Source organism: Anarrhichthys ocellatus, unplaced genomic scaffold (genome assembly GCF_004355925.1).
Source record: "Anarrhichthys ocellatus isolate YVR2014 unplaced genomic scaffold, GSC_Weel_1.0 scaffold8, whole genome shotgun sequence".
Taxonomy (NCBI): Eukaryota; Metazoa; Chordata; class Actinopteri; order Perciformes; family Anarhichadidae; genus Anarrhichthys; species Anarrhichthys ocellatus.
The window spans coordinates 2367910-2382055 of NW_022280038.1; the positions used below are offsets into that span (position 1 = coordinate 2367910).

At 42.5% G+C, this 14146-nt stretch overlaps 1 protein-coding gene across 2 annotated transcripts in view; it reads left to right on the plus strand.

Moving 5' to 3' along the window:
• Positions 1-13923, plus strand: part of trpm7 (transient receptor potential cation channel, subfamily M, member 7) — a 34662-nt gene extending 20739 nt beyond the window's left edge. The window contains exons 20-40 of one of the 2 annotated variants that reach the window (XM_031848338.1): positions 696-824; positions 1005-1256; positions 2753-2927; positions 3898-4030; positions 4173-4351; positions 4596-4728; positions 5108-5910; positions 6971-7065; positions 7197-7293; positions 7392-7465; positions 7609-7646; positions 8282-8310; positions 8902-8961; positions 9568-9633; positions 9861-9926; positions 11069-11352; positions 11646-11728; positions 12297-12502; positions 12714-12765; positions 13143-13249; positions 13503-13923. In XM_031848338.1, coding sequence (XP_031704198.1) covers positions 696-824; positions 1005-1256; positions 2753-2927; positions 3898-4030; positions 4173-4351; positions 4596-4728; positions 5108-5910; positions 6971-7065; positions 7197-7293; positions 7392-7465; positions 7609-7646; positions 8282-8310; positions 8902-8961; positions 9568-9633; positions 9861-9926; positions 11069-11352; positions 11646-11728; positions 12297-12502; positions 12714-12765; positions 13143-13249; positions 13503-13618 — 3177 coding nt within the window. In that variant the 3' untranslated portion in view covers positions 13619-13923. The remainder of the gene's footprint in view (positions 1-695; positions 825-1004; positions 1257-2752; positions 2928-3897; positions 4031-4172; positions 4352-4595; positions 4729-5107; positions 5911-6970; positions 7066-7196; positions 7294-7391; positions 7466-7608; positions 7647-8281; positions 8311-8901; positions 8962-9567; positions 9634-9860; positions 9927-11068; positions 11353-11645; positions 11729-12296; positions 12503-12713; positions 12766-13142; positions 13250-13502) is intronic. The other variant, XM_031848339.1, reaches the window with a different exon arrangement.
• Positions 13924-14146: the final 223 nt, after the last annotated feature.

Consider the following 14146-nt stretch of genomic DNA (forward strand, 5'->3'; position numbering starts at 1 on the left):
TGTGTGTGTGTGTGTGTGTGTGTGTGTGTGTGTGTGTGTGTGTGTGTCACAAACTTTCCCACAGTCTGCAGTATGGTTGTTCAAGCGCAGGTTAAACAATAGTGGGGAATACATTTACCATTGGGAGACTATCATGTGGCTTTTACTTGTTTCTATACAGAAATGGAAGAAAACACAAGAGAAGCTAGTAGAAGTTGTTATGACTAATGTCTGGTTGATGAGAGCAGTGAACAGTCCAATTTAGCTTTATTCAGTGTTGCGACAAAAATGCTGACTGTTGCAGCTTTATATTAGTAGAAAATTCCAATCTCCATTTCTTATATGATCCCCTGAACCGCTCACCCCTCCCTTCTGAGAGCAGACTTTGTTGGGAACTGTGATTTTCACTCTGAGTCAAAATGGCAGAGTATTTACTCCCGACTCAAAGTGCCATGATGAGGTTGAGCCCCTTCGGAGGGCCTCGACTGACCTCGTCTCAAAATATAGAGGAAGCCCCTCTCGGGAGCTTTCTGAATTTAGAGGCTCTTTGTCCTCACAGGCCAGTGATCATCTTAGTCCAACAGCTTAGATGCAGTGTAGCCACATTTCTGACATGCAAAGTAAAAAAGAATGACTGCATTCCCATGCTTGGGAGAATGAATCGTTTACTTACATTCGTTGTACTGTTTTTTGTGTTGTGTATCTCACGTTGTCAGCTCTTCTACCTGGGCTTCTTGATGTTCTACTCGTACGTGGTTCTGGTGAAAATGCCTGTTTGGCCTTCTCCTCAAGAGTGGGTGGTCATCCTCTACATATTCACCTCTGCCATTGAGAAAATCCGAGAGGTATGTGCAACATACAAGTGTTACGCACACATTGTTAGGCTCTATAATGTTTAAAAAATGTCAGGGTAATGAAGATTCCATTGTTTTTGTAGTCCTTTAAAGACTCACCAAAGATTGTAAATGAACTTATCTCCTCAGTATTATTTCACACTCTGTTCCTTCTCTCTCCTTTTTTCCCAGATGTTTATGTCTGAAGCCGGAAAAATAAGCCAGAAGGTAAAGGTGTGGTTCAGTGACTATTTCAATGTGTCTGACTTTCTGGCCATTGTTACCTTCTTTATTGGCTTTGGCTTGAGATTGGCTGGAGGTCCTGCCTTTGTCCCCGGGAGGACGGTGTATTGTCTCAATATCATCTTCTGGTACGTGCGACTACTGGATATATTGGCTGTCAACCAGCAAGCTGGACCGTATGTCATGATGATCGCTAAAATGGTGAGTTCTTGTGAGAAATCTCACCACAACATAATGAGCAGACGAGAATGTTTTTGTCCACAGTGTTAAAGTTGTTAAACAGTGTTACTATTTTTCCAACCATGTTTTTTCTGGTCAGAAATGCAATGAAACAGGAATAATATTAATGTTTTTACGCTTACACTACTTTGTTGATGTGACACTGTAATAAGCCAAGAACACGTGATATACAGTAAGAACTTATGAATGTTTTAATAGTTATTGTATGGTACCTAAGGCCATGACAGTACAACAGACTGCTTTAAATTATTCGCAATTGTTTAATAGCTTTTTAGGTTAAACTGTAGTCTGGACATATAGTGAGAGAGTTGTTGTTTTTGTGCATTCACAACGTGATTTCATCAATATTTATGTATTAATCAGTTCAAACATTCATATTTAAACAGCATTAATCATCTGCATGCTGTTACCAGGTATCGTAAACCTACTGTATTATCCTGGGCAGCCCCGTCAGTTATAGAACAGACATTTTACCCGTCGTGCTGTTATTGGGTCCATTTATTGTGCTCCATGTCGTAGTTTTCAAGTATTTATATAACCTCTGAGGTGAAAGCTTACCTTCAACAGATATTGGATGAAATATATGTTAAGAATGTTTTGTTTAATTTAGTTAAGAGGAGTTTGACAATTTTTTGTATATATGCCGACTGGTTTTCTTGAATATTTGCTAAATATGAAGCTAGAATAAGCAAACAATTAGCTTAGCTTTGCATAAAGACAGGAAGCAGGGGGAAACGACTACCATGCGTCTGTCCTCAGCTTATTAAATCTGCTTAGATGAGTTTTTTTTGGGAGATACAAGCAGGACGATACCTTTTTTGAGCCATTGACTTCCTGAAGTCTAATTAGTGAACTGGCTAAGTGTGTTTTTTACCTTTGGACAGAGCCAGGTTAGCCGATTCACATTCACATCAGTCTTTATGCTAAGCTAAGCAGCTGCTAGCTGTGGCTTTATATTTTCTGTAGAGATGTTAAAGTGGTATTGTTCTCAGCATGAAAGCAAATAAGTGTATTTCCTAAAATATCAAACTCCTTCTGTAAGTGAATCTAGATTTGATCAGAACACAATCAAGTTTCCATCACGTACACCGTCATAGCTGTCAAGTAGTCGTAAACCTTCAACATTAATGCGTCTGCCCTGGGGATTTCAATACAGACATTAGAAAGATTTTGTTACCCGGCAGCTACAATCAATAATTGCGTTGAAACGGGCAACTCCGGACCAAATCAAAGACTAGAAGAACATGCTCTATTTTCTATTTTCCCGTTATTTAACCAGCTGCTATATAGAAAGTGAAGGGACTTTAAAAATAGTGCTGATTTTGTATCTCCAAAGTAGACGTTTTTTTGCACACAAAAAAACTGTCTTGATGTCCTTAATAAGTCTAATATTATTTCAAGTAGTGATCATGCCATCAGTCATACGTTTCATTTGGAATCTCTGACATCTCTTTCAGGTGGCCAACATGTTTTATATTGTGGTAATAATGGCTATAGTCCTGTTGAGCTATGGCGTACCCAGGAAAGCCATTCTGTACCCAAACGAGGAGCCCAGCTGGACGCTGGCCAAAGATGTGGTCTTCCAGCCATACTGGATGATGTACGGGGAAGTGTATGCCTATGAAATCGATGGTAAGGACGATGAGGATGGTAGGGGAGATTACGAGGGTAAGGACAGTTTTATTCAAGGCTTCTCACCACGGCATGATGGCTGATTGTCACTCAAGCACTGTACAAATCAAACCCACGATGCCCTAATCATTGCCTCCGCCTCACAACGTCTTTCACACAACATGGGTCACGCGTCGAAGCAGCCGACGCAGGTATCTTTTGGGAGGGCAGGGCTTTTTGTTTCACCACAGCATCGACTGCCTCGACTCTGGCTAACGGGCAGCGGTTAAGTGATCATCGCTTGAGTCGGTGCGCATTTGACGCTTCGGTGCAACAAAACACCTGGTTGTGCTCCTTAACCTGAGTTGGAATCCCAAGGTTTCACCCACCGTTGAAATTGATCACATGGTTCATCACTGTTACTATGACCTGGAAGTGGTGAATAGTCTCATGTCAATTACAAAGTCTTAAGTTTGTTGTGTAGAGTTAACAAATGCATTTAAAAAGTAATTTAACGCTCAAGGTTAATCACAATCAGAGTATTCCTTTGAACAAATCCTAGTTAGAGTGCATGTTTCTCAACTGTAAGCAGCTTACAGCTGTTAGTGTTGAAGTAAAGGATAATCTACACATGTATGTGTCGTCCTTTTTTGGGATTTACAATTATTACAGCTAATGTAACAATTAATGTATAAGCATAGCCCCAGTTTAAACATCACAATGAATACATTAATTACAAATACAAACAGGATTTTATGTTAAAATAAATAATATTTTAAGACGGTTCCAAGTGAGTATTGTCCTATTTTGTCTTGGTATGTATTTTTGCGTGGTATGGTTACATTTGAACCCACCCAGGTCAGATAGTAAGTTACAGATTGTGCAATAAACAAGACTCGGAGGTGATATCTTTAGCATATTTGGGGGGATTGGTATGTGCATGCATACTTGCGGGTGTGTGCATGTGCTAAATGTTTCCTCCTCTTCACAGTGTGTGCCAATAACACTGAACCATCAGCAAGGCCCCTGTGTGCAGCAGGAGTGTGGCTGACTCCTCTCCTTCAAGCAGTCTACCTCTTTGTACAGTATATACTGATGGTCAACCTCCTCATCGCCTTCTTCAAGTGAGTTCACAACATTTCACTGCTAAATCCAGAACAATGTGGGTACTCGTTAGCTTTGGGTTGTGTGTTGAATCTATCAAATATTGCTGGGATTCTCCACAGCATCATCCCCGGTGTAATTTCTGTACACTCTGTTTTCCAGCAATGTGTATCTGCAAGTGAAGTCCATTTCAAATCTGGTGTGGAAGTACCAGCGCTACCACTTCATTATGGCCTACCATGAGAAGCCTGTCCTCCCACCTCCCTTCATCCTCCTCTGCCATATCTACTCCCTGTTCTGTACGTGTAGAAAGAGGAAGAAGGAGCTTACCTACGGACCAAGTACGACCACACTACTGTCGTTTTCTGGCAGAAACATCATGTCTCCTTAATATTGATTATTAAAAACCTGCCATTTATTTGTCTTTTTCAAGAACAACCAACTGGGATTAAAATGCGTTGTGTGTGTGTGTGTGTGTGTGTGTGTGTGTGTGTGTGTACACAGAACAATGCAATTGAACAAAGTGTTGCTGCTTAACTGGGCATTAAGTACGGCATGTCTGCCTTCTTGCTTGCTTTCTTTCAGAGCTGTTTCTCACAGAGGAAGACCAAAAGAAGCTTCATGATTTTGAGGAGCAATGTGTGGAGACGTACTTTCATGAAAAGGATGATCAGTTTCACTCTGGGAGTGAGGAGCGTATTCGTCTTACCTCAGAAAGGTGGGGCTGTTTATGGCCTTAAAGATGCACTGTGGAGTTTTCTTGTAAATATACAAAAGCTTTGTTTAAAGTCAGCATTACTCACCAAAATGTATGACTATGTCTATCCTTGAGGTCTAACAAATGTGCATGCATGTGCGTCCTCGTGCCTGAGACAAACTAACCAGGGACTCTTTCATAACAAACTTCTCCAGAGAGCTACTAGAGGTGAAAACTCCACAGTCAAATGAGTAACATAGCCTACTGAATATACAGTAATTCTGAAATGAAAACATTTCCTCAAAGTATTAGAAATAAGAAAAACCCAACCAATTTCAAAATGTCATTTAACACACGAGCTGAGCTGTGGGTAACTGAGTCTACTGTTTGTCATTTCCAGGGTTGAGACCATGTGTTTGCAGCTGAAGGAGGTTGGCAACAAGGTCAACTTTATAAAACGCTCTTTGCACACACTGGACTCCCAGATCGGCCACCTGCAGGACCTCTCAGCATTGACTGTGGACACCCTGAAGACCCTCACTGCTCAGAGGGCGTCAGAGGCCAGCAAGGTCCACAATCAGATCACGCGGGAGCTCAGCCTCTCTAAGAACTTGGTCCCCAGCATCGGCCCTGGGGCAACAGACACTGGCCCTCACTCCAAATCGTCCGCGATCGGAAAACGCAGTGTGGGGGCCTACTTCGCCTCCTCTTTTCCCCAGGCAGGAGCCAACATTGCAGATTCTCTTTTTGGGATTGGTGTAGGGGGAGGGGCTGGGACGGAAAGTAGCCGGAAAGCCGGGCACAGCCATGGAGCAGGACTGGGGCTGGACCCCAACCTCAACCCAGCATTGAGTCCAGAGAGGAGGGGGTTATTTGGGCTCGGGCACCTTGCTGCAGAGGCCGGCTCCTCGGGCAGTGTCGGCTCCAGTGCCTTTGTACAAAGTGCTGTGGCCATTTCCCCGCCGGAGCTGCGTCTCCGAGGCCACTCTCTCACCCAGAGTAAGCTGACCCGTCCACAAGAGCCGGCTCTTTTCGACTCCCCATCCAGCCTGCCCAATGTGCCCTCCCCCGGGGCTCAGTTCCACATCAGCAGCACCCCTTCCCAGCCCAGTGGCTCCAGTCACCCAGAACTCGCCCTAGCTAGGCTTTACCAGCAGCCCCTCCAGCCAGACAGCACCACTGTAGAGTTTGGGGCATTTGTGGGTAAGTACGAGACAGAGGTTGAATCTGGTGTTGATGAGGAGGTAAAAGAGGAGGTTGAAAACTGTGTGTGTGTGTATCCTACTGTTGTCATTGTCTCTAAGACTTCGGGCTCTGCTCGGCCTGCCTGCTTGCCTGCTTGCACTGCGAAGCCTGAGAACACAGAGGTGTTAGGAGGCAGGGGGAGAGAGAGGGAGGTGGGGTGGGGGTACGTGAACAAGGCGTTCTGTGACGACGAAGGCCGATCAGGCTCTCCGAGTGGACGGCGTACAGACACTGAAGTCCCACTGGCTCCTGAGGCTGAGTCATCCCTGGGTGACACCCACGGAAACAGCAGCAGCCTGCCTGGTTGTGCGCATGCCCCTGCCGTGGCGCTCGGGAGGCCCCACAGACGAAGGAGCAGGGAAGGGAATGTGTCAGGACCACCTGCCCTACCAGCGTCCTGCTATGAGGATCAAAGCGGGTCAGAAATCCCGATTGACAGGAGGAACACGGCAAGAGAGCCAAACACAAGAGGTTTGAGTTTCAGTCTGAGCTTAGGCTGAGGACTACGTCTGCCGGGTGCTCGGGCCTGTCCATCTCCAGATCAGGATCCCAGGAGACCTTAAGCTGGTGGCTTTTCTTCTCTGCTCTGTCTCGACCTCGTGTCTGTCTTGTTTACTTTCTGTTCCTGGGTGGTTTTGAGGTCTTCCCATGTTTGGTTGACTGGTTGAGGTTTTCCGAGCTCTCTATGATTTATGGATTTGTTTGGCAGGTGGAGGTGAGGGGGTTTGTCATGAGAATCAAATGTTTCAACCTGATTATTTAACATTTGTGGTGATGAGCATGTCACCACATTTTTGTGTTTATCTTGTTCTGAATGCTTCACAACGATTGCTTTAGATTTAACAATGGGAGTAGCAAACAAATCTCTGTCAAATAGTTCTAGCAAATAATTCTGTGTGATTGTTTTGGTGGGATATTGTTACATGAGCCAAACATTAATTACTAGGGAAGTACTTTATTCTACTTTATTACAGACTAACGGGGCTAATGTCCACTGACAATATGTTTCTGGTTTTAGGGCATAAAGACAGTTTGGACCTCCAGCACTCCACACCCAAAGAGACTTCCAGCTCCAGCAGACAGCAAAGCCCGGTGCCACAGACCAGATTGCAGGTATGTTTGTGTGTGCGTGTGTGCATAAATATATGAATAAATGTATGGTTATTTGGTGTATGGACTGTATATATATATTTTTTTTTCTAATGTACTTACTTGATCTGTCTTTGTCTCTGTCTCTTCCACAGGCTCAGCCTCAAGGCCACGGTCATATCCGAGCAGTCAACTCCTACGCTGGCTTCACTGAGTTTGATAGACACCCGGCTTTCCTCCATCCTGACTCTAGTAAGCTCACAAAAATAAGAAAACATCTGCTAAGGAAGAACCTTTTTGAATACATGTGATCGTTTTCTGGTTGGTGATTGTTCATTGTGTTTTTGTAGCTCTGAAGAAGGACAGGAGCAGAGTGTCGGCTGAAGACATCCTCATCCACGAGGACCCCCGGGCTGCAGTACTGGTAAGAAATGTGTCTATGTATGTACTTTCATGATTACAAAGTAAAAACAAATACAACAGCACAGCTCTGTAAAGTTTAAATGTTGTTAACTTAATTAATGCTGGTTTCGCTCGGTGTTTAACGACTCCTCGTTTCTCCACCAGGAAAGAGTTCAGGTCAAACCAGCCCAAGCCAGCAGCCTGTAAGTGTCACATACACACAACACGCACACAACACATACACACACACACGTACTTCTATACCTGTGAGGAGGACCCTGATTGACATAAGACATTCCCCAGCTCCTGACCTTAACCCTAAACATACTACAACTAAATGCCCAACCACACCTCCTACTCTATATTTAGAGGAGTTCATGTTATTTTACCTGCGGCCGTGTACCATGAGCTGAACCCTTGGGCTGTAGGCCGCCTCTCTTTTAACCTAAACCTGATTCTAACCAATTCTAAACCCTCAAATAGGCCTTTTAAGTGCTGTCTGAAGGCGAGGACCCGTCATAATGTTCTCATATTCCAAAATGTCCTCATTCTCTAGGTCTAATTTTCAGTCTGGTTCTCACAAAGATAGACGTGCAAGTAGGCTACGCTCACACAAACACACACCTCTAAAACGTTTAAGGACTCAAATGAAAGTCAGACCAGTTAATGTCTGATTTAAGTTTGTTTCTGATGTCTATTTGTTTTTCACTTATTTAAAACCAGCACTCGATGATACACACTTTATTCACACACCACCTTATGTAAATGCATTACACAAGCGCTTTCATCTGATTTGTTAAACTAATGTCTTTCTGTTGTCTCTCTTGCTCTCGATCAGGCGAGCTCCTGGGGAAGATGCACCAAATGGTAAGAAGATGAGGTTCCTCCATCTTGCGTGGTTTAGTTTGGTCCGACTCGTTCTGTCTGGAACAGCTGGTCCAGCAGCATTTTCACAGGGAAAAGGTCAAATGTCACTTTGATAAGAGAGCCTGTCTTGGCATCCAATGCATGTTTGTGTGATAAAATCCATACTGTAACATCTCCCCCTTTTTTGCAGTCATTTTCTAATGTTTAACTGGAGAACAGTATGTGGTGTGATTGTGTTCTGGCTTTAGCAACAGAAAGGAGGATGTGTCATTTTACTTCCTGGATATTACAGAATGTTTTAGGAGATTTATTCCAGACCAGGAAAGGTTGATAGAAGTCAATGAAAGATCTGGGGTAGTGAGCAATATCAACACTATTCCACAGATATTTCAACTCTTACATTTGCAGATATTGCATTAGATGGTGTTTCAGTTGAGATAGAAAGCATGCCTGTTTTGCAAGTAATTATGGATCTTTGTTTATGAAAAATCCTAGAAAAGGGAAAGGGAGTGAACTCTGCTGTACAACACTTCGTGTATGTCTACTCATATTTCTGGATGAATGCTTCACTGTGCTTTTCTTCTTCTGTAGTTACAGCAGCAGTTTCTCTCTACACGCCTCGGCACTCCCACCTCGGAGCCAGAAAGGACTGTAAGTAACCCACACTGACTGAACAAACAGCACAACCGACTCAAAGCCGTACATCAGGTTTAAACGTTTCGTCCGATTGGCTGATCAACAGAGGATTAAGCGGCAACTGTTTTGATAGTCAAAGTACCAAACATTTGCTAGTTCCAGCTTCTCCCATGTGACTATTTTTCTGCTTTTCTACATTGTTTTTATGTCTATTGCCATTGTTTACCCCCCAAATAAAGTGATGACAGTAAGACGGGTCTGGTGAAAATGATACCTGCGGTGATAACTATGGTCTATTTTGTTCTTGAGTGTTGCACTTGATGTTTTATTATTTATGAGAATAAAAGGAATATGCAAGAAGTTTAACATGCATATAAATATTAATTTAGTTTTTTACCCAGCGACAGAAATGACTTGCAGGAAGTAAAACTGTCGAGCTTGATCTTTTGTTGTGAAGTCGTACAGAGACATCTACTGGTGGATGCTGAGACAGCTCAGGGTGGTGTTTTTTTGTTTCATTAATGTTTTTCAATGTAGTGATTATCATTGGCATGTTCATTGAATTGATCAAATCTGCTAATTCTGTAAAAAGATTAACGGTTCTTTCCTTTTTCTCCATAGCTATTGGCTCTCCTTTCAAGCCCATGGAAAGCTATCAGTACTCTGGTGAGAAAGCGAGAATAAGATGTCAGTGTTTTATATATTATTTTAGTTCCCAAAATTGATGATTGTCGATTTTTTGTTATATTTAAACAATGCATTTAATTTGCTTGCTGTCTGTGGGTGAAAATGATTGTTTCACTGAGGCAAAGAATAACTCTACAAAGTAGTTTCACCGCCGACTCCTCTCACACGGTTCTTTCAACCTGTTTGTGTATTTATTGACGTGTGCTCGCATACTTTTCCTCCTGCAGCTGTAGAGCGCAACAACTTGATGAGGCTGTCCCAGAGTATCCCTTTCACCCCTGTGCCCCCTCGAGGTAAGTCTGGATCACGTTGCATACCCAGACGTGTCATTTCAGGTGAAAACACCGCAGACGGTTCTGAGAAAAGACAACCGGCAGTTGGAGAATGAGGAAGTTTGGAGTGAGATAAGAGATGTGTTTTCTGCATTGTTTTCTCCCTGTCACACCTGCAGTTGCTTGCTTTACAGTCTTGTCCAAGTTGTTGATGAGCAAAGTATATCTTCTGCCTTGTATGTGTGTGTGTTGTATTTTTTTCTATCATTATTTTAGCTTCACAATTCAGGAAGTAAAGATGTGCACTCCACTGAGTTAGCTATTAGATTTAGCTCTGACCAACTGGTCCTAAGCAGCCGGAGTGTTTGGTTTTTACCTCTGTATTCTAGTTCTTTAAAATGTCACATAAAAAAGATCAGATTCTGGTCTTAACTCAATTCCGACTAAATATGCAATTACTGTGTTTTGGTTTTATAGGTCAGTACAGACGATGTACAAAAACACAATAACTGACCAAAGTAAATATAGGGACACCTCACTTTGCCACCAGCGGATATAAACCTTCATTCAACAGTGGTCTTAAAGCTTCTGAGGAAGTGAAGCAATCATCTATCTGTTGTTTCCTTGACACATCTGTTGCACAGTTTCATGGCTCTCTCTGAGTGACATACCCAAAACAAACTGTCTCTGTGCCAGTTAAACACTAGACAGGTAGTAGAAACTTGGCTTGTTCACTGGAACAGATGTCGGTGTCAGGCGTTCCTTGTAACTGCATTGTCTTACATTTTTTTGTATTTCCTGTCTGGTTCTCTGTTGTACTCGTTGCGAAATGTCCAAAATATAATCAAGAGAAAAAAGACTTAAGATAAATAAGTACCTGGCATGGCAAATATATCCCTAAATAAAGAGTTAATGGGTGAAATCGCTACTAAAACAGGCAGTATTATAACATCAATTGAATAGTACAGCTACTTTATGTTTAGAAGATGGTCATTAGAGTGATTTTTGTCAATGTTCGCGGATGGATGGAGAAAATGGAGAACCTTGAGGAGCTATGAGAAAGGAGAAACCTGCACCAAACGTTTTCTCGTCACGTCCGTGCAATCATCGTCGTGGAACGTGTAACCGAGGCATTGCTCACCTGCTGCTCTGTGTTTCCTCAGGGGAGCCGGTGACTGTGTACCGTCTGGAGGAGAGCTCCCCCAACACCATCAACAACAGCATGTCTTCCTGGGCCCAGCGGGGCCTCTGTGCTAAAATAGAGTTTCTCAGCAAGGAGGAGATGGGAGGAGGACTCAGACGGGCCCTCAAGGTGCTCTGCACTTGGTCAGAGTACGACATCCTGAAACCAGGACATTTGTATATAGTCAAATCCTTCCTTCCTGAGGTGGTTCAAACCTGGCAGAGCATCTACAAGGAGGACACTGTGCTGCACCTTTGTCTCAGGGTAGGGAGTACAGACACGTCCCCGGAAGAGCCCATATACTCACACATTCCCTGTACTGTTCAGCTTGTTTTCAGTTAGATCTAGTTTGATGTTTTAATGTGCCACTTTTTGAAAGCGTAGTGTGTCAAACAATCCGGCTCTGCCTCTTTAAAATTACACAGTTGTAATCTCAAAATGCATAAGAGTTGTTCGCTATAACGACATACTGCTGAAGCCTAAATTAACTGCCATCAAACATTAACCTAAAAAACTGTGGCTATGACAAAAGCATTTGTTTCTCTGCGTCACTCCAGGAAATTCAACAACAACGAGCTGCTCAGAAGCTGACGTTTGCCTTCAACCTAATCAGGCCGAAGACGATTCCTTATTCACCGAGGTGAGCACGCGTTGAAGAAGGGTTGGCAGAACACGGACGCATAAAATCCCCCCATCTCTTAAAACCGGTTTAATTAAGTTCTTTGATATGTTTTCTCATGATTATAGATGCTATGCACAGCTAAGTCACACACATTGCTTGGCTCATTGTGGTTTGGATTATTTAATTGAGGTAGTCTGTACAACAGGTGATTTACACAGGAACAAAGCCCTTTGTACACCCAACTTGACGAACACGCCTCTGCATTGCACTTGGATTCCCAATGTTTCCAGTCACTATGCTAAGACAACTGTCGGCTGGCTTCGTATTGAACAGAGACACAGTTTGTATTGATCAGGAAGTAAACAAAGAAGTGCATTTCCAAGAATGCAAACCTATTCCTCTAAAGGATCAAGACATTTGAAAACCCATGACATCATCTGATCATGGTTTGTTTTCAAATGTTTCCACAGTTCTAAATGCATGAAAGGTAAAGTCACTTAAGATGCAATGCAGTTGTTTTAAACTTCACTGCTAAAGCCTCAAATTAAATGAACAAAAATGAAACCCGAGTCCTCTTTGTGTTCAGGTTTCTGGAGGTGTTCCTGCTCTACTGTCACTCGGCGGGACAGTGGTTTGCTATAGAGGAGTGCATTACTGGGGAGTTCAGGAAGTTCAACAACAACAACGGAGATGAGATCGTCCCCACCAACCTCCTGGAGGAAACCATGCTGGCCTTCAGCCACTGGACCTACGAGTACACCCGCGGAGAGCTGCTGGTGCTCGACCTGCAGGGTAAAGACCCTCGACACACAGAACCTCTTAAAAAGCTGTCAAGTTTGTTTTAAATGTCACTTTGGTACATGGATGAAACATGAATCACTCATGGAGATGTAGTTCCTCGCATGACAGATGTGTTTACCTTCCTCCACTGTTTACCTCTGCACTTATCAAAGTTATGATGATGATGATGAAGCTGGTGTGTTTGTTGTGTGTCTCTCTGTAGGGGTTGGGGAGATTCTGACGGATCCATCAGTTATTAAGAGCGGTGAGAAGGGGTAAGAGTCCATGTTCTCATTCACACATGTTTTGCATTATTCTTTTTAAATCTTGTTTTGGCTCAATATTGTAAAGCTGAAACAATGAATTAATTGTTAATAATTGATCAGACATTCTGTAGAATTTCTTTGGATTTGACTGTTGCTTGGTCAAACAACAACAACAACAAAAAGTAATTTAAACATAGGCAACTAGAAATTCTGTGACAGAAAATAGTGAAAATGGCTGACATTGTAAACAGTTAATAGAGGAAATAACCTCCAGATTAATGAACAATATGTTAATAGCAGCCTTACAATATTTAATAACATTTCAAAGTTACCAGCAGCTTCTTTGAGTACTGTTGCACTAAGTGACCCCGGTGTGACTCTTGCAGATCCTATGATATGATATTTGGACCTGCCAACCTCGGGGATGATGCCATTAGGAACTTCAGAGCAAAACACCACTGCAACTCCTGCTGTCGGAAACTCAAACTTCCTGGTGAGGCATATTGACCTAATCATAAACTAAATGACATCACAAATGTGCTCGAAATCTTCAACCTTCAAGACGGCTTTTGGGTAATTTAAAGATCCCCTTCAGAAGTTCAAAATCATGCTCAGACACGTCTTGACTTTAGCACAGAGAACTTTTCCTCCATTTCCTCTTCATCGCCTAAATTACAAACACAAATCTAAGATGATATAAATTCTAATCTCTTGCAACATGTTGACTTCTTTCCTTCTTCCTCCAGATCTGAAGCGGAATGATTACACACCAGATAAGGTGACGTTCCCACAGGACGACCCTCCCAACTCGGGGGGCGGCGGCGGCAAAGAGTCCCGCCAATCAATGAGGCAGATGCTGTGATCGGTTAGAAGCGAGCGAGCGAGAGTGAGTGAGTGAGTGAGTGAGAGAGAGTGAATGATCATCATGAGGCGACACTGTTCTTATTGATTTTCGTCAAAGCCAAGGAGCAGAGAGGCGCACCCAATCAACTGGAAGAATCACATCCCTTATTTCCATGGAAACCAGTGCATGCATGCAGACTGTCATGTTTTTGTTGATTCCGCCAAAATGCTGTCGAACACAATTCAACCATCTAAACCTTTTTTGTTTTGTAGTACATAAAGGAGGAAAAGATGTTTTAAACATATTTTGTGTATGTATGTATATATGTATGTGTATATATATATGTGTGTATATGTATGTATGTATGTATGTATGTGTATATATATGTGTGTGTATATATATGTGTGTATATATATATGTGTGTATATATATGTGTATATATATGTGTGTATATATATGTGTATATGTATGTATGTGTATATATATATATATATATATGTATGTATGTGTATATATATATATATATATATATATATATATATATAT